At 40.6% G+C, this 23394-nt stretch overlaps 1 protein-coding gene across 10 annotated transcripts in view; it reads left to right on the top strand.

Annotated features, from left to right (window-relative positions):
- The window catches only part of TBL1XR1 (TBL1X/Y related 1), a 185168-nt gene that overhangs the window by 50007 nt on the left and 111767 nt on the right, over positions 1 to 23394 (top strand). Inside the window, exon 1 of one of the 10 annotated variants that reach the window (XM_008957326.3) lies at positions 19309 to 19327. The exons of the other annotated variants lie outside the window; for them this stretch is intronic. Coding sequence (XP_008955574.1) covers positions 19316 to 19327 — 12 coding nt within the window. The 5' untranslated portion in view covers positions 19309 to 19315. Of the gene's footprint in view, positions 1 to 19308; positions 19328 to 23394 lie in introns of those variants that run through there. 10 annotated transcript variants of the gene reach the window in all.

The following is a 23394-nucleotide window of genomic DNA, read 5'->3' as shown; positions in this document are numbered from 1 at the left end:
CCTATACAGGACATATTTTTCCACACACAAGGTCATTTTGGGAGTTGAGGTTAGTCAGGTAGAGCTGGGAATACTACCAAGAAATGGTAAGAAAAATTCTACAACATTAAACTATGTGACATGGAAAAACAGTACCTGAATCTGAGGACTTCAAAGAGACATCATATTTTGTTTTGTTTTCCTAGGTAACTCAGTCTGTAGTTGCTGAAAGAGGAGGAAAGGATTGGACACTGGTCAGTTTTCAGTTTTAGTGACCTGATAGCTTTTGGTCTCTGGATTTGGCATGCATGAAGGCATCCATCCTGCTTGGAGCATTTCATAGCAGCTGCACATTCCTGTTGTCTGGCTTATTTTGCCGAGTTTTAAGGAATTGAGGACTCTGTACTCTGTTAAAATATCAACTTCTTTGACACCACACTGTTTGCTCCTCTGTTGTATTCTTGAATACCATTCCATATGTCTCTCTAAGGCCAGTTTGTTAATTTAAAAAAATCTTCCTTACTACCGGGCTTTTCAGTTTCTGGGGAAGACAAATAATTAAGAAGGTGCATTTGGCTCTTGTGGCTCTTGGTTGACAACATCTTGATTGTTCTGAAAACAACCCTTTTTGACACTAAATTCTAGTTTGATACTCTTGTTTGGAATCAGATAAGAGAAAAAACGGGACTTTGTGGTTTAAATATTGAATAAATTGTATAGTATGCTGCATACGGCATGTTCTCAAAGTAGATAATCTGGGGTAACAAATATATTAATACCCACTTTAAGATTTATTTAAATTGACATTTCCTTAGTTATATTAGAATAATTTTAGAGCAGAGGTCAGCACACTGTTGATGTAAAGGATTAAGGGTTAGATAGTAAATACTTTAGGCATGTACTGAAGTCTGCTGTTAGGAAGCAGCCATGGATAGTATGTAAATGAATAAGCACGGCTGTGTTCCAGTAATGTTTTATTTATGATACATTGAAGTTTGTATGATTTTCACAGTCGCGTTGTGTCCCCCTCCGGCCCCCCCACCCATTTAGAAATGTAAAAATTATTCTTAGTTTATGGGCCATACGAAAGCAGGTAGGATTTGGCCCACGGGCTGTCATTTGTCAACTCCTGTTTCAGAGCAATGGTGATGAGTTTTGTTTCAGTTGCTTGCTTGTACTATTTAAGTGATTAATTGTAGAATTAGTATAATACAAAATTAGTTAAAAAGCTTTAAAATCTAGGTGGCCTATTAGTAAATTAGCCATTTTAAACCCCAGTTTTCTTATATGTAAAATGAGAATAAGTATTCTAAAATATATTCTTCATTATAAGCAACAGAACTTACCCTGGCTTTTGTAATTAGAGTAGGGAATATTGAATATTAGGTGGTTCACAGAGTCATTGGGGGAGTGCTAGAGATACAGATTTAAGTCCAAGCTTCTGGGAACATTGCCTGAAACCATGCTGCAGAACTAGATTTGAGAAAGCCAGGGATACTGAACACTAAATACTAGACACTCAGTTTGATTGCAGATGCTACTGTTGTTGCCTCTGGTGCTGTTCCATTGACAGGTACTCCGCATTGCAATCACCGGGAAATGGCTAGCATTGGCTGTTGCCATCATCAAAAGCCAAATATGTCTGCCGTCTTGGGACTGAGCAAGAAATGGAAGCTCTGCTCATTGCTTACTTCTAAAGCAAAGCAAAGTCTCGTGGAGTTTTTTCTTTTCTTTTCTTTTTTTTTTTTTTTTTGAGGGAGTTTTGCTCTTCTTTGTCCAGGCTGGAGTGCAATGGCGTGATCTCGGCTCACCACAACCTCTGCCTCCTGGGTTCAAGTCATTCTCCTGCCTTAGCTTCCCGAGTAGCTGGGATCACAGGCATGCGCCACCACACCCAGCTAATTTTGTATTTTTAGTAGAGGCAGGGTTTCTCCATGTTTGCCAGGCTGGTCTCAAACTCCTGACCTCAGGTGATCCACCCGGCCTCCCAAAGTGCAGGGATTATAGGCGTGAGCCATCGCACCCAGCCAATTTTTATTATTTTTATTTTTTTCTCGAGTCTTATTCTGTTGCTCAGGCTGGAGTGTGATCTCGGCTCACTGCAATCTCCCCCTGCTGGGTTCAAGTGATTCTCCTGCCTCAGCCTCCCGAGTAGCTTCAATTACAGGCATGCGGCACCATGCTCGGCTAATTTTTTGTATTTTTAGTAGAGACGGGGTTTCACCATATTGGTCAGGCTGGTCTCGAACTCCTGACCTCGTTATCCACCCACCTCAGCCTCCCAAAGTGCTGGCATTACAGGCGTGAGCCACCGTGCCTGAGAGGTTTATTTTTGAGATCAAAGAGTATGCCATGTCTTTAGCCATAAGAGAAGCTGGGAATTTTAAATTCTAATTTCTAGTTTAGATAGTAAGTAGATTTCAGAATGTGGAAATATCCACAAATTAAAAAGTCTTTTCAAACTTGATAGATGTCCACAACAGTAAATACTTAACTGTCCCCTATCAGCATGTATACCTCCTTTTGTACTTAAACTTTCAACATCCTTAACTAGCTGTCATCTAAAAAATCTACAATTTATAAAAAGTTTGTGTTATATTCTAAATTGGTGAGTTGGTTATTTAGATCCTAAAATTGATTCTTCATTCAGAACAAAAAAATTGTAAAATAACGGACTTGTTTCCATGGTAGCCAGAATAAGTAAGATTGTTGACAAAAGCTAAGTGTCTGTTTCACAGAGATAACTTTCTTAATGGTGGAAAGATTCTGAGTGTGACCATATTGCTACCAGGTAGCTCTGTGTCCCCTGTGAAATGTGGTACTGTTTGGTGTGGAGGTGAGAGGAACTCAAGAGTTAATTGTTGCTTATAGTAGATCACATTATTCAAAAACAGTTGCTTCCCTTCTTTACTGGCTTCTCCCTGCAGGACCTCCTACTCGTGGGAGGAGTACTTCCTTGTTCCTGTGGACATCAGGAATGGCCATGGAACTTGATTTGGCCACTGGAAGATGAGTAGAAGTGATTATTTGTCATGTCTAAGCTGAAGCCTTATTAGGAGCCATTGCATGAATGATTTTTGCTAATTTTCCTCAGCCCCAAGAAAAATGGGCCAGATAAAGACTATTTCTTTTGCTAGATTCCAGAATGAAGAAGATGCCTGTAGCCAACCTGTAGCTGACAACAAAAATGAGAAATACATTTTGCGCTGTCTGTTGAACCCAAGACCCTTTCAGAGTAAAACTAATTTAATAATCATAAGTACTTTCTTTCACTGTGTTGACATTTGCACTTTGGCTCAAAAGTGATGTTTTGGAAAACTTGCTGGTTAGGAAAAAATCAGTGCAGTTTCTTCAAACTATGTTCTGCAGCACCATCACCACGTATTTATAGTAAACGAAGTTTTACTTGGTGGGGCATCGTGGCTCATCCCTGTAATCCCAGCACTTTGAGAGGCTGAGGCAGGAGAATTGCTTGAGCACAGGAGTTTGAGACCAGCCTGGGCAACATAGGGAGACCTCGTCTCTATAAAAAAACCAAAAATGTTAGCTGGGCATGGTGGTGCGTGCCTGTAGTCCCAGCTACTTAGGAGGCTGAGCTGTGGTGATCCCTTGAGTCTAGGAGGTTGAGGCTGCAGTGAGCCAAAATCACGCCATTGCACTCCAGGCTGGGTGATAGAGTAAGACTACATCTCAAAAAAAAAAAAAAAAAAAAGTCTTAGGAATGTCCTTGATGAAGCAGTAAAAAGTATTAATCTAAAAAAATCATGATCTGAATCTGAATCATTTTAATGGTCTTTGTGATGAAATGGGAAATGTTCATAAAATACTTATGAATGCAAAAGTATGATGGTTTCAGAGGGAAAACTCTTGGGCATTATTTGAGTTATGAGCAGAACCAGCCTTCTTTAATTTTCGCTTGAAACAGTGACTCACTATGGTGATTCTGACATGAGCATTTTAGAGATATTTTCTCAAACAAAGTGAGCTTTTACTTTAAGGAAAACAACGGATGGTATTTGTTGCCAGTGATAAAATCTGAGATTTCACGTGATAGTTTGGGTTTTGGAAAATTATTAGATACTGTGAGCTTGATAGCTTCCTGTTATTTAGAATTTTTCTGATGATCTTGGTAAAAGTAGTAGTGAATACAACTTTTTTTTTTTTTTTGAGATGGAGTCTCGCTCAGCTGCCCAGGCTGGAGTGCAGTGGCGTGATCTTGGCTTACCACAAGCTCCGCCTCCTGGGTTCGAGACCAGCCTGGCCAACATGGTGAAACCCCCATCTCTACTAAAAATATAAAAAATTACCTGGGCATGGTGACGGATGCCTGTAGTCCCAGCTACTCGGGAGCCTGAGGCAGGAGAATCACTTGAACCCGGGAGGCGGAGGTTGCAGTGAGCCGAGATCACGCCATTGCACTCCAGCGTGGGCAACAAGAGCAAAACTCCCATCTCAAAACAAACAAAGCATATCATATGAAAGCCAGAAAACTGACTTAACCTGAGGCAGTATAGTGAAGATGTACTGCTGTACAAGCCAAATGAAAGCAAATTGCTTCTGAAATTCTGTTTGTAGAGATAGAGAAACCTTTGCCAGAATGATAGCTGCATATCAGGTACTGAACTAAGCAGATCACATTTGAATACCAGCTCTTCCTTGTAGTCATTAAGATTAAAACACAGTCATCCTCTAAAAATATTTGTTTTCTGTATTAGCCAGACAGTTGTATTAAGTAGGTACCTGCTAGGAATTGCAATCCTTGCATCTTTCAGTTCTTTGACAATTCTTTCAGGAATGCAAATTACTTTTGTTTGGAGGGAGAGCTCCTGGGATCTCCATCAGACTTCCTGATAAAAACTACCCTGCAACTCCACCTGTCATGGCATCAGTATGGGAATTTTGTCTGTTGGAAAACTAAGACTGCCCTTTGCAACTATATGTTCAACACCTGGAGAAGATAACCAATAAATTGGGAGGGTTAATCTACTCTGATAAATGGACTTTTGACCAAAACTTTATTATTTGACCACTGTCATTCCTCTTTCTGACAAATGTGCCACATTGGTGCTATCTGGATCTTTTAGAGATTTAAGAGTTAGCTTTTATAGTCCCAGAAAGGTCTGGGTGTTTCACTTTTCAAGTACATGGTTACCTTAGTAAGGGGCTGTTGATCTTTGTGGAAAGCCAAGAGGGAAATCACAGTACTTGTGATGTAATTATAGAGCTTTGTCTAAAGGATACCTTGCCTTACTGCCTTTATTCTAGAGGGTCTGTGAACTTTGAGAGGCTGTTATTTTTCTATCTTGGTGGCTTATGTCCCCCTTGTCAGGTCTCTGTATTCCATACATATTTGTTTACCCAGGTTAGGAGTTAGCAGACTTTTTCTATAGGGGACCAGATATACAGTCACTGAAAAAAACAATGCAGTGCTGCCATTGTAGTGCTAAAGCAGCAGTAAATAGTACATAAATGAGCTTTTCTGTTCCATTAAAACTTTATTTACTAAAACACAGTGGGTCAGATTTGCCTCCGGTTGTAGTTTTCATACCTCTGGTGTAGATCACATAGGATTATAGTGGAATGTCTGTATGTTACGGTTTTAGGGACTTTCCAAGGTTCCTGCAGACAAACCAGTTTGATAACCACTAGGTTCCTGTTCGTTAAGCTTGCCTGGTACCACTTGAAGTTATAATTAAACAGTCAACAAAATCAGCCTGTGCATTTGAGTTTTGGTTTTAAAGCTTTAGAGCAGGGGTTGGCAAACTGCAGTCTGCAGGCCAAATGTGGCCAGCCTGTTTTTTTGTGATCCACAAGTTAAAAATGTTTTCCATAATTTAAAATAATTGAATAAAGAAGATCAAAAAAGAATGATACTATTTTGTGACAAGTTAAAAATTACATGAAATTCAAATTTTCATGTGTAAAGTTTTATTGAAATACAGCCACATTGATTAATTTATGTGTAGGTTATGGCTGCTTTCTTTTTCTTTTCTTTTTTTCTTTTTTTTTGGGACGGAGTCTCCCTCTGTCGCCCAGGCTGGAGTGCAGTGGTGCAATCTCGGCGCACTGCAAGCTCCGCCTCCTGGGTTCACGCCATTCTCCTGCCTCAGCCTCTGAGTAGCTGGAACTACAGGCACCCGCTACCACACCCAGCCAATTTTTTTTTTTTTCTAAAGTAGAGATGGGGTTTCACTGTGCTAGCCAAGATGGTCTCGATCTCCTGACCTCATGATCTACCCGCCTTGGCCTCCCAAAGTGCTGGGATTACAGGCGTGAGCCACCGCGCCCGGCCAGGTTATGGCTGCTTTCACTTCACAACTACACAGTTGAGTAGTTGCAACAGAGACCTTTGGCCTTGGAAGAATTACTATCTGGCCCTTTACAGAAAAACGTTTTCTAACCTTGGCTTAAGATGGAGAACGATTCTTTAATGTTGTACTTAGTAACTGCCTCTTTCTTTGTCAGTGCCATGAGTCAAAAATTTATGCTGTGAATATGTCACTTAGTGTTTTTTTTTGAGACGGAGTTTTGCTCTTGTTTCCCAGGCTGGAGTGCAGTGGTGTGATCTCAGCTCACTCCAACCTCCGCCTCCCGGGGTTCAAGCGATTTTCGTGCCCCAGCCTCCTGAGTAGCTGGGATTACAGGCATATAGCACCATGCCCAGGTAATTTTGTATTTTTAGTAGAGACGGGGTTTCTCCATGTTGGTCAGGCTGGTCTTAAACTCCCTACCTCCCAAAGTGCTGGGATTACAGGCATGAGCCACCATGCCCGGCCTGAATATGTCACTTTCTTAACTCCAACACTGTTAGAAGCAGTCATCCCCACTCCACTGTCCTCGTATATCTGTGGCATGACCTTCATAGATTTCTACCAGTCTCACTTGTTCCCCAAAGCGTTGTTTTCTTTAGTCACTTCATTGCAGATGACCACAGTTGATAATTTAATTTTGTTAGAGCCTGAATGAACTATCAGAGACCCATCTTATATAATTAGCTGTACCCTCACTGAATTGAAACCTAAACAATTGGATAATATTCTCAGATTCCCATTACCTTGAAAGTTTGCTCATTTACCTACTTCACAGGGTAGTTACAATAATTTAATGAGATAAATATAATCTAGTATTTTACTGAATTTTCACTTGCACAGGCACTGAGCTAAGTGCTTTTCACACATAACAAAAAGTTTAATTTCAAAGGTTAGCTGATAAATATTTTAAATTTAGGAGTAAATATCCCCCTGCCCCATCATCACTTCACGTACTGTAAAAAACTTACAGCATTTACAAGTTTTAAAATCACATTAAAGTGGTTGACATAAATTAATATCTTTGCCTATAATATTCCTTCCCTTTTTTTTTTTTGACTTGTAGATACAGTTGATTTTCATTATTCACTGTAGTTATGTTCTTTATAGTTGCCTTGAACACCGACTTAGCAAATACTGAGCATCGCTCCTACGGGAATATGCAGGCTTAGGTTCCTGTAGGCCTCAGTCATAACATTTTTGTCAGCTGATCAATAGTAACTGTGTGTTTCTGTTTAAAGATAACTTCCTAATATATATTGTTGATTGACTCATATTGCATTTAGAGTCAACAGCACTAAAACTCATATGAACAAAGCTTATTTCCCACACATATTTTCTCTGCAGCCTTTTTGTACTTAGCAATACTAGATAGCCCTAAGCATAGTGATCAAGTGCTATTTTAAATAGTGAAATGACCAACAGAAAGCACAAACATGCAAAAACGTGGCACTAAATAGACCACACAAAGGACATTTGTTTGCAATATGATGGCTGAAACAAGGCAGAATGCTGTCTTTTTTTGTCTTCAGGTGGGTAAGTGTACAATGGGCACCTCACATTTTTCACCATTTTGTGCATGTCCACATATGATTGCAAAAGTGCCGCAAGTATTAATTTTGGTGCAAGCAGGCAAATTCATAAATGTGAAATCCATGAATTGGTGAGGATTGACTGTATTTCCCTTGATGCCACTACTTTATTATTGTAAATTTATTATTTTAAATTTTTATTTCACTTGCTTCTTAAATTTACTTATTTTAATTGTAAATAGACATAAAAATTTACTATATTAACTGTTAAAAAATGTATAGTTCAATAGTGTTAAGTAAATTCCTACTGAGGTAGGAGACGGGACTTGACTCCAGAGTTGGGGCTTGGACTTTGCACCAGGTGAAGACTAGCTGAAGCAGGGAAGAGACGAAAACACTTCTCCATAAAGACATGCCCACCAGTGTCATGTTAGTTTATCATTGCCATGGCAACACCTGAAAGTTTCTGTCCCTTTCCGTGACAACGACCTAGACGTTACCCCACTTCTAGAAATTTCTGCAGAACCTGTTCCTTAGTTTGCGTGTAATTAAGAGTAGGTGTAATTAAGAGTAGGTATAAATGTGACTACAGAACTGCTCCTGAGCTGGCCCTCTGGTCATACTGCTAATGGGGGAGCCCTGCTCTGCAAGGAGCAGTACTTCTGCTGCTGCTTCCACTAAAATTGCTGTCAAACACCACTGGTTCACCCTGAATTCTTTCCTGGGTGAAGCCAAGAAGCCTCCTGGGCTAAGCCTGAATTTTGTCTCTTGTCTACCCTGCACTACAATCAGTCTCCTGTATTCATCCTGCAAAACTGAAACTGTGCCCATTAAGCAACTTCTTCTCATTCCTCTCGCCTCTAGCCACTGGCAATCACTATTCTTATTTTCTGTCTTTATGAATTTGAGTATTATAGGTACCTTATGTAAGTGGAATCATGTAGTGTTTGTCTTTTTATGAACTACCTTAATATACTTAGCATAATGTCCTCACAGTCATCTATGTTGTAGCATGTGTCAGAATTTCCTTGCTTTTTAAGGTTAATGTTTCACTGTATATATAGACCATGTTTTGTTTATCTGTTGATGGACACTTTGGTTGCTCCCGACTTTCGGCTATTGTGAATAGTGCTGCTGTGAACATGGGTGTACAAGTATCTCTTTTGAGATCCTGCTTTGTTTTGGTCCACTGACAGTTTATCTTTTATATGCGATACATACACATTGTGAAAATGAGTGAACCAACCAAATGGAACAGATGTACACTGTAAAGTGATATGTTGAAAGTTCTTAGTTTGAGCTCATTCTATTCACCAAATACAGCTGTTGTTAAGACTTCGATATGTAACCTTGCAAATGTGTTTTTATGCACTTTCAGGTGCATATAAAAATATGTGAAAAATATTTAATACGATTTATATGTAGTTTAATAACACGAGATCATATGCATACTGTTCTGTTGATAACCTAATGCATTGTGAATATTATTCATGTAAATACAAATATATTTTGTTCTTAACTTCTACTTGGTATTCTGACTTACTTAACTTCTACCTGGTATTCTGACTTACCATAGCTTTTTAGAAATCAAAATCAGTTTTTAAATTATTTAAAAGTAATGCATGCATGCAGCAGAATCTCCAAATAGGATAGAATGATACGAAGAAAACTAAGATCTTTTTCCCCCATCCCCAAGCTTTCTAGAGGCAGCCACTGTTAATAGTTGTTTATTTCTTGCTTGCTTTATTTTAAATGATAAATTATACTAAAGAGTCAGTATTAACTATGGGACATATTTCATTTGAAAGCTTTGAGAAAATTAGTGCATTTATTCTTCCTTACATTTTCTTTTTCCAGTTAAATATATTATTATTTTTACAAGATAAGGATTAGAGCAGGGGTGTCCAGTCATTTGGCTTCCCTGGGCCACAATGGAAGAAGAAGAATTGTCTTGGGCCATATATAATATACACTAATGATAGGTGATGAGCTAGAAAACAAAATCGCAAAAAAATCTCATAATGTTTTAAGAATGTTTATGCAGGTTGGACAAGCTTGGATTAGAGTTTGCAGCTACGTGATTTTGAACCTCCTTTTTTCCTGTAGGATGATTTTTAAAATTGAAAAACAATTATTGTTATGACTATTATTTACTTATATTTATGAGGAAGGAAATAATACTGTCATTTAACTTGTTATTAAAGGAGAATCTCCCACTGTCAGTGACAAGGGTATACTGTTGTTTTCTTTTTCAGTTGTTACTTCTGGTTCATACTCAGCTGCCACTGTTTCTTCCAGGTCGTGTTGTGTTTTTTTTGTTGTTTTGCCACTTTACCTTTTCAGTTTTTTCATATAAGTAAAATTTCAGTTCTTGAATGTCTGAAAATGCCTTTATTTTGACTCAGTGGCAAATCTGACTTGACAGCAGTGCTTTCAAGCTTTTTCATGTCGTAAATTGATAGAAAATGGTAATCTTTGCTACTGCTTGTAGCAAAGGCCTCTGGCTGCTCACCTGGTAACCTGTTGGTAGCACGCATTTGGGGAAGCTTTGGGTTATAGGAATATACGTTCAAGGTACTTTTTTCTTTTTTTGAGTTGGAGTCTCACTCCGTCACCCAGGCTGGAGTGCAGTGGCTCCATCTTGGCTCACTGCAACTTCCGCCTCCGGGTTCAAGCGATTCTTCTGCCTCAGCCTCCCGAGTGCCTGGGACTACAGGTGTGTGCCACAACACCCAGCTAATTTTTGTATTTTTAATAGAGACGTGGTTTCATCATATTGGCCAGGCTGGTCTCGAACTCCTGACCTGGTGATCTGTCCACCTTGGCCTCCCAAAGTGCTGGGATTGCAGGCGTGAGCCACCGCACCTGGCTGTTTCAAGGTATTTTTCTTGTAGAACTTGGTGGACACTGCTATATTGTCTTCTAGCACCTGTTACTTCTGATTAGAAGATGAGTGTTAAGGTGATCTTAGTTTTGTTCTGGAAGCTTTCTTGGCATTCTGAAATTTTACTGGTGAGACTCCAGTTACTACAGGTATTTTTAATTTGTTTTTAATGTTACTCTGTTGAGTGTTATCAGTTTGACAACTGAATCATTCTTCAGCTCTTGGAAAGTTTAACTTGCCCCTTCCATCTCTCTCTGTTCTCCACTTTTGCAAGTCTTACGTTGTAAGTAAATGTTGGACTCTCTAGATTGTCATATTTTCTTTTTCTTTTTTTTTTTTTTTTAACTATATTTTTGGGTTTTTTTGCTTTACTTTCTGGGAAACGTTTATATTCTAGGCAAATGAATTTGGTGTTTAGTTATGTCCCATTTTATTACACAGTTGAGATTTTTATGCTTTAATTTGTTTTTTTTTTTTTTCCCCGAGATGGAGTCTTGCTTTGTCACCCAGGCTGGAGTACAGTGGTGTGATCTCAGCTCACTGCAACCTCTACTTCCTGAGTTCAAGCGATTCTCCTGCCTCAGCCGCCCAAGTAGCTGCAGCTACAGGCGCGCGCCAGCACTCCCAGCTAATTTTTGTATTGTCTCTTTTTTCTTTTAGTAGAGACAGGGTTTCACCACGTTGGCCAGGCTGGTCTCGAACTTCTGACCTCAGGTGATCTGCCTGCCTCGGCCTCCCAAAGTGCTGGGATTGCAGGCATGAGCCACCACACCCGGCCAGTGCTTTACTAATTTTTAATAGCCATTGCTATTTGTTTTTTTCTTAAATGTGGCGTATTTTGTTTTTTAATCTTGCAGTGTGTTTTTTGAGTCCCTATGAGGATATTAATGAGAATTAAAATATGTTTGTCTGTTCGCTGATTTCTGTATGTTCCTCTTGCACCTTTTATACTGTTAGGTTTTGGCAAATTTTTGGTGCATCTTGGTTAGTATTGTTAGTTAAAGTATGTTTCTGTTGCAGTATGTATATTGGTTCTTTTTCTATGAGGCTTCTCTCTTGAATAGTAGTTTTGGTGACAGGTTCTGTGAAATGGGGTCAGGTATGGACCAGCAGTACTCCTTCTAGGGAGTATGGGTGAGGAGTCAGCAGGCACATGGTACCCTGCTCTCTTGGGTTACTGTGGTGTCTTCAGTACTTCCAAGGAGCAGTGCTTTGGTATATTTCACTCAAATGGTGAGAGATCCCTTCCTCTTTCCCTCCTTTTTCTCCCTTTTTGCTTCCAGCCCCTTTTATTTCTCTTTCAGCATTAGAGGTCTAGTGTTGCCTTCATCTTTGTGCTGTACTGCTCTCTCCAACCTGGCTACTCTCACGGAAAGCCTTACCTGGCAACAATGCCCACTTTCCCCCCTCCCTTTTTTTTTCTCCCAGACGGGGTCTTGCTCTGTCACCCAGGCTGGGAGTACAGTGATGTGATCATGGCTCACTCCAGCCTCAACCTTGAGGCTCAAGTGATCCTCTCACCTCAGCCTCCCAAGTAGCTGGGATCACAGGAGTGTGCCACCACCCCAACTAATTTTTACTTTTTATAGAGATGGAGTCATACCATGTTGCCCAGGCTGGCCTCACACTCCTGGGCTCAATCAGTTCTCCCACCTCGGCCTCTCAAAATGCCGAAATTGCAGGTGTTTGCCATTGCACCCAGCGAATGCCCACCTTTTATAGAGATTCCTTTTGTGGCTTTATCCTTACCTTTAAGCTGCCACCAATCAGCATCTCTGTTCACAGGGTCAGAGGATGGGGTCATCTGTCCAGAATGTGGGTAATGCAGTGCCCTGATGAAGTACCATCATTGTTTCCTTCTTCTTGTAGTTGTGATTAGTATATAACTTGGAACTTCTCTAGTGTGGCCTTGAAAAGCCTTTCATGTCTTTAAACGTGGGTTTTTTTGTCAGTCTGTTTTACTTTCAACCTGATCAAAATTGTTTAGAATTTATCATCATCCAGTGACATCTACTCGCTTTGCAACAGTGCTGTTGTTTTATTTTATCTTTGAGACAGGGTCTTGCTCTGTCATGCAGTTTGGAGTACAGTGGTATGATCACAGCTCACTGCAGCCCCAACCTCACAGGCTCAGTTGATCCTTCCACCTTAGCCTCCCTAGTAGCTAGGTACCGCCACCATTCATGGCTAATTTTTATTTTTTTCTGTAGAGTCGGGGTTTTGCCATGTTGCCCAGGCTGTTCTCAAACTCCTGGACTCAAGTAGTCCACCTGTCTCAGCCTCCCAAAGTGCTGGGATGACAGGCCTGAGCCAAGGACTCTGGCCTTTTATTTCATTTTAATTTAAATCTTTTCCCTTCATTTTGTGTGGGGCCTTGGGAAGGAGGAGCAGTAGATACATTTGTCTGCCTTGAACTGTAATTGGCTAATTTATGACTGTAAATGTTCCCAGACATGCCTCTCTTCTTAAAAAATGTTTGATTTTATTTTTAATTAATTAACTAATTCATGTATTTATTTTGAGACAGAGTCTCGAGTTCTGTTACCCAGTGGAGTGTGGTGGTATGATCACAGCTCACTGCCTCCTAAACCTCATGGGCTTAATCAGTTGATCTTCCTGCCTCAGCCTCCCGAGTAACCGGGACTACAGGCACACGCCACCACGCCCTGACGATTTTTGCATTTTTTGTAAAGATGAGGTTTTGCCATGTTGCCCAGGCTGGTCTCGAATTCCTGGGCTCAAGCAATCCACCCGTCTTGGCCTCCCAAAGTGCTGGGATTACAGGCGCAAGCCACCATGCCATGCCGGGCCATGTCTTTCTCTAAGGTACATTACTTCTTTAGTATATAGTGCCTTAGAAGAATTAATCAGTCATCTTTCCCCTCCCATAACATTTTAATTTTAATGTATGCCATAATGCTTAAAGCTGTTTTCTGGGCTTATGGCCTGTTATAGAAGTAAGCATGCATAGTCATTGTCATATTGCTTGCCATCACTTGCTGAGTGCTTTTTCTGTATATAAGGTTATACGTGTGAGTGAGGTCATCTTTTTTGAGAGACCGTATATATTGGAGGATATTTATCTAATCACTCATGACAACGGTCAGAAAACTCATAATATTGAGTAATTGTCTTTAGTGAAGCATAGTAAAGCAGGGAAACATTTTTGAAAATGATTTAGTAAAAGCCCTGGGGGAAGAGAGTGAAAGGACCAGCCAGTTCATTTTTTCTTCTTCGCCGTTTTATGGTTGTACACTGTAGTTTTAGGGCACACTTCAGCAGGGGAGAAATATGGTACTTATGCCCCAAATGCCTTTTCACGTGACGCCTTTTAAACCCTGTTTATTTATCTATTTTTGATAATGTAGGACATTATGATAGATTTTTACTACTCCAATGTTTTAAACATCAGGATTTTGATTAAAAATTGAGAGGATGGCCAGGCGTGGTGGCTCATGCCCACGATCCCAGCACTTTGGGAGGCCGAGGCGGGTGGATCACTTGAGGTCAGGAGTTCAAGACCAGTCTGGCCAACGTGGTGAAACCCTGTCTCTACTAAAAGTACAGAAATTAACTGGGTGTAGTGGCTGGCGCCTGCTTGCCACTTGGAGGCTACTTGGGAGGCTGAGGCAGGAGAATCACTTGAATCCGGGAGACGGAGGTTGCAGTGAGCCGAGATCCGTACTTTTGCACTCCAGCCTGGGCAATAAGAGGAAAAAAAAAAATTGAGAGGTATGTCAGTGCATACAACAGTAAGACAGTGCTTTTGTCTATGGCTTTTGGACTGTGATTCACAGGTACCTATCTCTGCCTTATACATGTGTGTATATAAAACTGAAATTAGTTTCATGAAACAATATTTGCCTTTCATGTGATGCACTCGTATTACATTCATTAAAAAAGGATATGGCTCACTAAATTTATTTTACGATCCACAAACTGATTGTGACCTGCAGTTTGAAAACCCCTGATTTTAGATACTGATCTATTGGAATAAAGGGAAGATGGAGAGATTTGGATTCCAGTAGATCTTGGTTCGTCTGGCTTAACAGTTTTAGGTAATTTCCTCATTGGGAAGGAATAAAAAGCACTCTGGGGTTAATCCCAGAAGGCCAATTCCAGCCCTCTGGGATTAACCTCCAGAGTGCTTTTTATTTACATGGTTTAAAAAAAAAAACAGCCTTCCACCAGAATGTAAATGCCAGTAGAGCAGGAATCTTGTCTTTGTTGGAAGATGTCAGTGATTTCATTACAGTTGCTTATTTTTGCAGCTGTAAGCTGGAAATAATATCTTGTTAGCTTGGTTGTGATCACTGGAAATATATACAAAGTGGGCCAGGTGCGGTGGCTCACGCCTGTAATACCAGCACTTTGGGAGGCCGAGGTGGGTGGATCACGAGGTCAGGAGATCGAGACCATCCTGGCTAACATGGTGAAACGCCGTCTCTACTAAAAATACAAAAATTAGCCAGGCGTGGTGGCGGGCACCTGTAGTCCCAGCTACTCAGGAGGCTGAGGCAGGAGAATGGTGTGAACCCGGCTGGCGGAGCTTGCAGTGAGCCGAGATTGCGCGACTGTACTCCAGCCTGGGCAACAGAGCAAGACTCCGTCTCTAAAAAAAAAAAACAAAAACATATATATATATATGTATACACACACACACACACACACACACACACACACAAAGTGCGGCCTTGTGCAGTGGCTCGCACCTGTAATCCCAGCACTTTTGGAGGCCGAGGTGGGTGGATTACCTGAGGTCAGGAGTTTGAAACCAGTCTGGCCAATGTGGCGAAACCCCATCTCTACTAAAAATACAAAAATTAGTCGGACGTGGTGGTGTGCACCTGTAACCCCAGCTACTCGGGAGGCTGAGGTAGGAGAATCTCTTGAACCTGGAGACAGAGGTTGCAGTGAGCAGAGATGGCACCATTGCACTCCAGCCTGAGTGACAGCACTGCACTCCAGCCTGAGTGACAGAGCAAGACGCCGTCTCAAAACACACACACACACACACACAGACACACAGACACACACACACACACACACTGCCTTGCAGTGCCAGGAGTAATACAGATATTTAATAATTGGAAGGCTTTTATTATCCATCATTATTTTTACTTTATACCCGTTAGTTTATTAAGTAGGCTCTGAGATTCAAATTTATTCTTGCTTTTAGAGAGACAACATGTTATTACTAGAGACGTATAGATATAACTGCCATACAGGGTGAGGTGGATGTTAGTAGAGTATGTAAGAGGTATTGTAACTTAGAGGAGGCAGTCAGGGTAGGGAAATTACAGATGTATTCCGTATTTAAAAATTTTAAGGAACAGAGTCTCTTAAATTACCACCAGCTAAATGGGGTATTTCTTTAAGGAAACATAAGGGGGAAAGACCGGAATTATCTTAAAGCTGCAAAGCCAAGTGTTTCAGGAAATTGTAGTACTGTTTTGCCTATAACTGATTGTTTTCACTTTCTGGCTTCATGGATAATTGGCATGTGTTCTAGAATGTAACACATTCTTAGGGACTGAATTATCATGTATTCCCCTTAGTAGCAACAGTACTAGGCTTCCAAGTCTAGTGTTCTGCCATAATTCTGTTTTCTCTCTTTTTCTCTGCTCCCAATAGACCAGGCTTTCCTCTGATTTATGGTTCCTGCTTGTTGCTATGTGACTTGTGGTGACCTCTTTCATACTCTTGGTTCCTTGACTCCAGGTTTTTTGTTTGTAAGCAACAGAAACAGTCTAGTTATCTGAAGCAAAAAACGGGAAAGATGGGGAAGTTCATTGAATTAACAAAAACAGGAATAAAGAATCTAGGTTGTAGACATCACAGTGGGCTGACTTGGCAGTGGTTAAGAATCAGTTTGAATTATTTTCCTGTATAATTTCTCTCTCTTTACATTCACGTATCTAGGAGACTGTCTGATTTGCCTAGCTGGAGTTATGTTCCAGTCCTTTGCCCGGGGAAGAAAAGGGCACTGTGATTGAAAACACCAAGACTGTGCAGAAGAAGCTGTGTAGTTTCTCTAAAGCAAAAGCGGAAGACTAAAAACAACAGACGTCCAATATATAGTGTTAACATGGAGTGTTACTTTTTTTTTTTTTTTTTTTTGAGATAGGAGTCTCACTCTTTCGCCCAGGTTGGTGTGCAGTGGCGCAATCTTGGCTCACTGCAACCTCTGTTTCACCCTCCCGAGTGGCTGGACTTACAGGTGTGCGCCACCATGCCCAGCTAATTTTTATATTTTTAGCAGAGATGGGGTTTCACCATGTTGGCCAGGCTGGTCTCGAACTCCTGACCTCAAATGATCCATCTGCCTCCGCCTCTCAAAGTGTTGGCATTACAGGTGTGAGCCACCACACCTAGTGCATAGAGTGTTACTTCTGTGCATGTATGCGTATATTATTATGTAGAATAACATGTAGTGTTACTTCTGTGTGTCTGCATATGAGTGTATTATTATAGTCCAACTCCAGAGAGAAGATATGTATGACTGTTAATCATGCCTAGTATAGATTGTGTTTATTGGGCACACACCTGGTGTAAAAAGTGAGCAGAACTTTGATGCAATGTGCAATGAAAGCTCAGGATGTATATCTTGAAACTATGCCATATTGTCAGGGGGTGGTAAATACAGATAATGTCAATCCAAGGATTGTGGATTCGTTTATTTATTTTATTTATTTATTTTTTATTTTTTGAGACAGAGTTTTGCTCTTGTTGCCCAGGCTGGAGTGCAGTGGCGCAATCTTAGCTCACTGCAGCCTCTGCCTCCCAGGTTCAAGCTATTCTTGTGCCTCAGCCTCCTGAGTAGCTGGGATTACAGATGTGCGCCACCATGCCCGGCTAGTTTTTTGTATTTTTAGTAGAGACGGGGTTTGGCCATGCTGGCCAGGTACTCCTGACAGGTAATCCTCCTGCCTTGGCCTCTGAAAGTGCTGGGATTACAGGCGTGAGCCACCGCACCTGGCCGATTCATTTATTTTAAGTAGTGAAATTATAAGATTGTATTTATCTCTCAGAGCATTCATTCTGGAGGGTAGTATATGTATTGTTGAGGTGAGGGTGAAGGGCGGTGTGAGCAGTTACAGGCATCAGGAACAGTAAGAAAGCTGTTGGGTGGAAATCTGAATTCATAAGGCTCTCTGTGATCTGCCCCTGCCTACCTCTGATTTAATTTCCTGCCATTTGTTTATTGCTTGCCACTCTGTAGCCACCCTTACTTCCGTGGGAATCAAACCTGTTCTTTCCTTAGAGCCTATCCCTGGTTGTCACTTTGTTGGATTCTTGTCATTTGTACCTCATTTCATGTTCCCCATCTCCTTTCCTGGCCATGTTCTCTAATCCCATTTTGTCTCTATGACTTTTCACTATCGTATCATTCGGTTTTATTTTTTTAACCACTGTTATTACAATCTGTTAACCTTTCTTTCCCCCCATCTCTGTTAACAGTGGCAGTTGGACAAGGTTTGATTGCTAAAGAAAAGTCACATGATCCAAAGTAACAGTGCTCATCAATCTGTGGTTTATTGCTGAAAAACGATACTTAAAGCAAGTGCTTTCAGGTTAGGTTGCACATCACAAGCAAAGGGTGCCTCCCATCAGTGGACCTGAAGGAGCTAAGTGTGAGGTTCAATTGTCCCCCTTCTGTAGGGCCATATGGATATCTTTCTTTCTTGGATCAGGATCACTGATGTGCGCAGAGAACACCTTGGAACCAGGGATCCCATAGTGGAATCTCAGTGGGGCTTATATTCCTGCTGGCCACATAGGCATATTTTTGCTACATAACCAGCCTTAATGGCAGAAACCTCAAGGGGCTCACCAAAACCAGGTGCAAACCATCAGTCTCACTGTTAACAGTAAACGATGCTGACAAGCCGGTACAGACAGGCCATAGCTCTTGGGATTCATGGTTTCAGAGCAACATTATTAATCAGTATGTTTGGTACTTTGACCAGGTATCAGTGCCATGCCATTACCTCTCTTATTTCAGGAATGTACACAGGACAGTTCCAGCCTTCTGGGGTTAACAATCAGAGTGCTTTGTGTGTTTTTTTTTTTTTTTTTTTTAAACTTCCACTAGAATGTAAATGCCAGTAGAGCAGGAATCTTGTCTTTATTGGAAGATGTGATGATTTCGTTAATGTGTTTTAAGATTTGACAAAGGATATTCAGGGCCGGGTATGGTGGCTTACGCCTGTGATCCCAGCACTTTGGGAGACCAAGGAGAGTGGATCACTCGAGGCCAGGAGTTCAAGACCAGCCTGGCCAACATGGTGAAACCCTGTCTCTACTGAGAATACAAAAATTAGCCGGGCATGGTGGTACATGCCTGTAATTTGGGAGGCTGAGGCGGGAGAATCACTTGAACCCGAGAAGCGGAGCTTGCAGTGAGCCGAGATCACGCCACTGCACTCCAGCCTGGGCAACGGAGTGAGACTCTGTCTCAAAAAAAAAAAAAAAGGATATTCAGAATGACAATGTGTTTTTTTAATTTAGTTTTTTTTTGTTTTCTCAACTTTTAGGTGTGGGAATAAGTATCTTTGGAAGACCAGGCACTTTATGCAGTGTTGAGCTCAGGAGGCAGTGAGTGTTAAGGAATGGGTGTAAAAGTGAATGTGATTCTCTTTCCCATCTTGCTATTTCTTTATTTTTCCTGGACTCTCTCTTAAGGGTCTTTATGATTAGGCAAATAGCTTTTGACTTTTTTTGTGTGTGTTGCTATGTGTCTTTGAATGAAGAGTTAGGCATTCAGTATGTTCTCTTTGAAGTGTCTCCTACGCTTGACATGGATTCCTGATTTGCTGAAGAAGTTCTCAATATATTATCTGAAACCTAGTTTCTGTTGCCATTGTGCTACTGACTGCGTGATAAGCCTCAGTACGTTTTAAAATTTTTTATTTTAGAGACAGGGTCTTGCTATGTTGCCCAGACTGGTCTCTAACTCCCTTGTCTCAAACAATCCTCTTAACCTCAGCCTCCCAGGCAGCTGGGACTATAGGTGCAAGCCTCTGTGCCCGGCTCAGTAATTTAACCAATTTCACAGTACCTCTAAACCCCAAATATGGTGGCCTTTTCTTTCAAAACATTTCTAGATGGACCTTTTCTGAGGAGTTAACAATTTAGTCTGGGCTTTGATAATCTCTTTACAGGTCTGTTTTTGCCTCCCTTTCAGGTAATTATTTTTTTAACTTGTTAACTTGTTTTGAACACTTGAGCATTTTATATGGTTCAAAATTTAAAAAGTACAAAAGTGTATACAGCAAAAAACCTTTCCACATCTGTCCCCTAGCCACTTGGTTCACCTCTCTGGAGTGATGGGTATTATTAGTTTTTTATGTGTCCTTCCAGAGATGATGTTACTATATACAGAAAAGTACGTAATATGCTGTCTCCCAATGTATTTCCCAAAAACGTTGTGGAATATTATATGCACTGCTTTTATTGCCTAACTGTCTTTCCTGGTGATCATTCCCAAATCGGTATCTGAAGAGTTTCTTGTTTTGTTTTTGTTGTTGTTGTTGTTTTTGACTGAATAATACTTTATTATAATTTTACCAGGCCCCTGTTGATGGAGAATTGGTTGTTTCTTTTTATAATGAAGCAATGAATAACATTGTATATAAGTTATTTTGCATGTGTGCAAACGTTTTGATGAATAAGTTCCCCACAGTAGAATTTCACGGTCAAAGGATATGTGCATTTTTATTGTATTTATTTATTCTTTTTCTTTTTTTTTTGAGATGGAGTCTCAGTCTGTTGCCCAGGCTGGAGTGCAGTGGCGTGATCTCGGCTCACTGCAACCTCCGCCTCCTGGGTTCAAGCGATTCTCTGGCCTCCATCTCCTGAGTAGCTTGGACTACAGGTGCACACCACTACGCCCAGCTAATTGTTGTATTTTTAGTACAGACACGGGTTTGGCGTGTTGGCCAGGCTGGTCTTGAACTCCTGTCCTCAGGTGATCTGCCCGCCTCGGCCTCCCAAAGTGCTGGGATTACAGGCGTGAGCCACTGCACCCTGCTGGATATGTGCATTTTTAAATTTCACTGCCAGGTTGTCTCCATGGAGGTTGTAGTTATTGATACTTCTACCACCAGTGTGTATTATAACACTATAGAGTGTTATAAAACTTTTTATCTTTGCCAAACTGGTGGATAAAGAACGGTATCTTGTACTTTTTTTTTAAGATACGCTTTTCATTATGATATGCAGAATACATTAAAAGGTACAGACTACAGATGGTGAAGTTCACAAATTGGACAAACCTGTGTAACCACTATACCAGTCATTACTCTATCCCCAGCCTCTGGAAAGGTAACCATTATCCTGACTTAAAGTATCTATTCATTATTCTTGTGTTTCATATAAACATACAGTGTGTGCTCTTGTTTATGGCTTGTTTTTCTCAGCATTATGAGAGATTTATTTTACTGAGATTCATCCAAATTGTATCAGAAGTTCTCAGTGAAATCTTAATTTGCATTTCTCTTGCAAGGAGGTTGAGCACTTTTTAATGTTTTAAGCTTTAAAATTTTTATTTTCTATAAGCTGTTTACATTCTGTATCCTTGAGTAGGGAATCATTTTCTTCTGGATCTTGTTACATGTAAAGGAGGCTGATTGTCTCAGATATGAGTTGTAATTGTTTTCTTCATCTAGTCCTGCTTTTGATTTTGCATGTGATAGTTCTTGCCATAAAGGATTTTTAAAAAAAGTATAATACAATTTTTTGTGGCCATTTACCTTTTTTCTCAATTACTTGTTTTTTTCCTGTGGGCCTACTGTCTTTTGAGGATCCCATAGCCCTTAGATTACACTTTAATGTCATCAAAGATTAAAGTGCAAAAACCACCTCTAAAAATGACCGTGCTGAACATGAAATTTGAATCATGTGTAAGTGGAGTTATAGAAGAAATAGCTGATGGGGAGAGTGTTGCGAGAATCTTCATATGCAGCTGGAGAAACTTAGTGAAGGTGAATTTATGGACATAAATGAGGAAAGTGGCTGTGATGAAAAAGACGATGGCCTCATAGGAAGTGTCACTGGCCAAAAACTTCACAATAAAGGAACTCTATCAGAGATATTTCATGACATTCAAAATTCAAGGATAAAATGTTAGAAGCTTTAGAGAGTTGTGTGAAAATGCCCCAAGAAATTTCCCCAAGAAATAGAAAAGATACTTGCTCTGTGTCATAAGTGGCCAAGTTTGGTGGCTCAGGCTGGGCACGGTGGCTCATGCCTGTAATCCCAGCACTTTCGGAGGACGACGGGGGCAGATTGCTTGAGCTCAGGAGTTCTCAATCAGCCTGGGCAACATGGCAAAACCCCATCTCTACTAAAAATACAAAAATTAACCAGGCGTGGTGGGATGCATCTGTTGTCCTAGCTACTTGGGGGACTGAGGTGAGATGATCGCGTGAGCTTGGGAGATCCAGGCTGCAGGGAACTGTGTTTGTGTCATTGCACTCCAGCCTGGATGACAGAGAAAGACCCTGTCTCCAAAAAAGCAGAAAAGATGCTTGCTCTCTGTGTCATAAGTTATATGAGAACAAAAGTTGCTATTCAAAGTTCTCAATAAGCCATTTACCAAGAAATAAAACAGTTCACATCGGTTCTAATGTTTTAAATTACAGTGTACTAAAAGAATGATTTTTTTTTGTCTTTTTTTCCTGAGACGGAGTCTTGTTCTGTCACCCAGGCTGAAGTGCAGTGGTGTGATCTTGGCTTACTGCAGCCTCCACCTCCTGGGTTTAGGTGATTCTCCTGCCTCAGCCTCCCGAGTAGCCAGGACTATAGGTGTGCACCACCACGCCCAGCTAATTTTTGCATTTTAGTAGAGATGGGGGGTTTCACCATGTTGGCCAGGCTGGTCTCGAACTCCTGACCTCAAGTGATCTGCTTGCTTCGGACTCCCAAAGTGCTGGGATTACAGGCGTGAGCCACTGCGCCCGGCCCGTTTTACAATGTTTTGATTATACGTTGATAACTGATAGTAAATGTTTTTAATATCTTGACCAAATTTTTAAAGTAATGGAACAATTCACACTGATTAAGATCACCTTGTTCAGTTTCAAATCTTGGTGATTTTTACAGTCCCACACTACCATCCAAAATGTGAACTGCCGGTATATGTTTAAACAAAAAACCTCCCAAACTCCTTAAAGTGACTCAGTAGTGTTTCAGACAGTGAATTCTTCGTTGTCTCTTCTAACTTTCAGGTCCTTTGAAGATTAAATAGAACTGCATGTTTGATATGCTTTTCTTGTACTTAGGACTTGAGTTTCTGCAGCTGTTACAGATCTCAGGTCTTCCCTAAATTGCCAGATGTTGATACTGGTAGTCTAATGAGCTGTGTGAAGAATAGTATACAAGATAGCAAGTAACAACAATGATTACAATCCAAAGTGTTTCTTGAGCACCTGCTATACCAGGTACTGTGTTTTTAGGTTTTGGAGATAAATAACATTAGGTCCCCTGTGTTCTTTTTTTCTTCACACTCTATAAAGGGCAGACAGATGAAAAGATAGTAGAAGGAGTTATGTCATAGAAGAATTTTTAATGATACTGAGAATTACAGATAATTTTAAACACTTTTAAGATGTTGCAATTCTGTGCTGTTTTATATGATGTTGAGATACCCTAAAAGAAATGACTCAAGGGACTTGGGAACTAGATATAC

The sequence above is a fragment of the Pan paniscus genome, chromosome 2 (assembly GCF_029289425.2).
Source record: "Pan paniscus chromosome 2, NHGRI_mPanPan1-v2.0_pri, whole genome shotgun sequence".
NCBI classification, from domain to species: Eukaryota; Metazoa; Chordata; class Mammalia; order Primates; family Hominidae; genus Pan; species Pan paniscus.
Note: the sequence above shows the minus strand (reverse complement) of the source record. Positions and strands in the feature narration are given on the sequence as shown.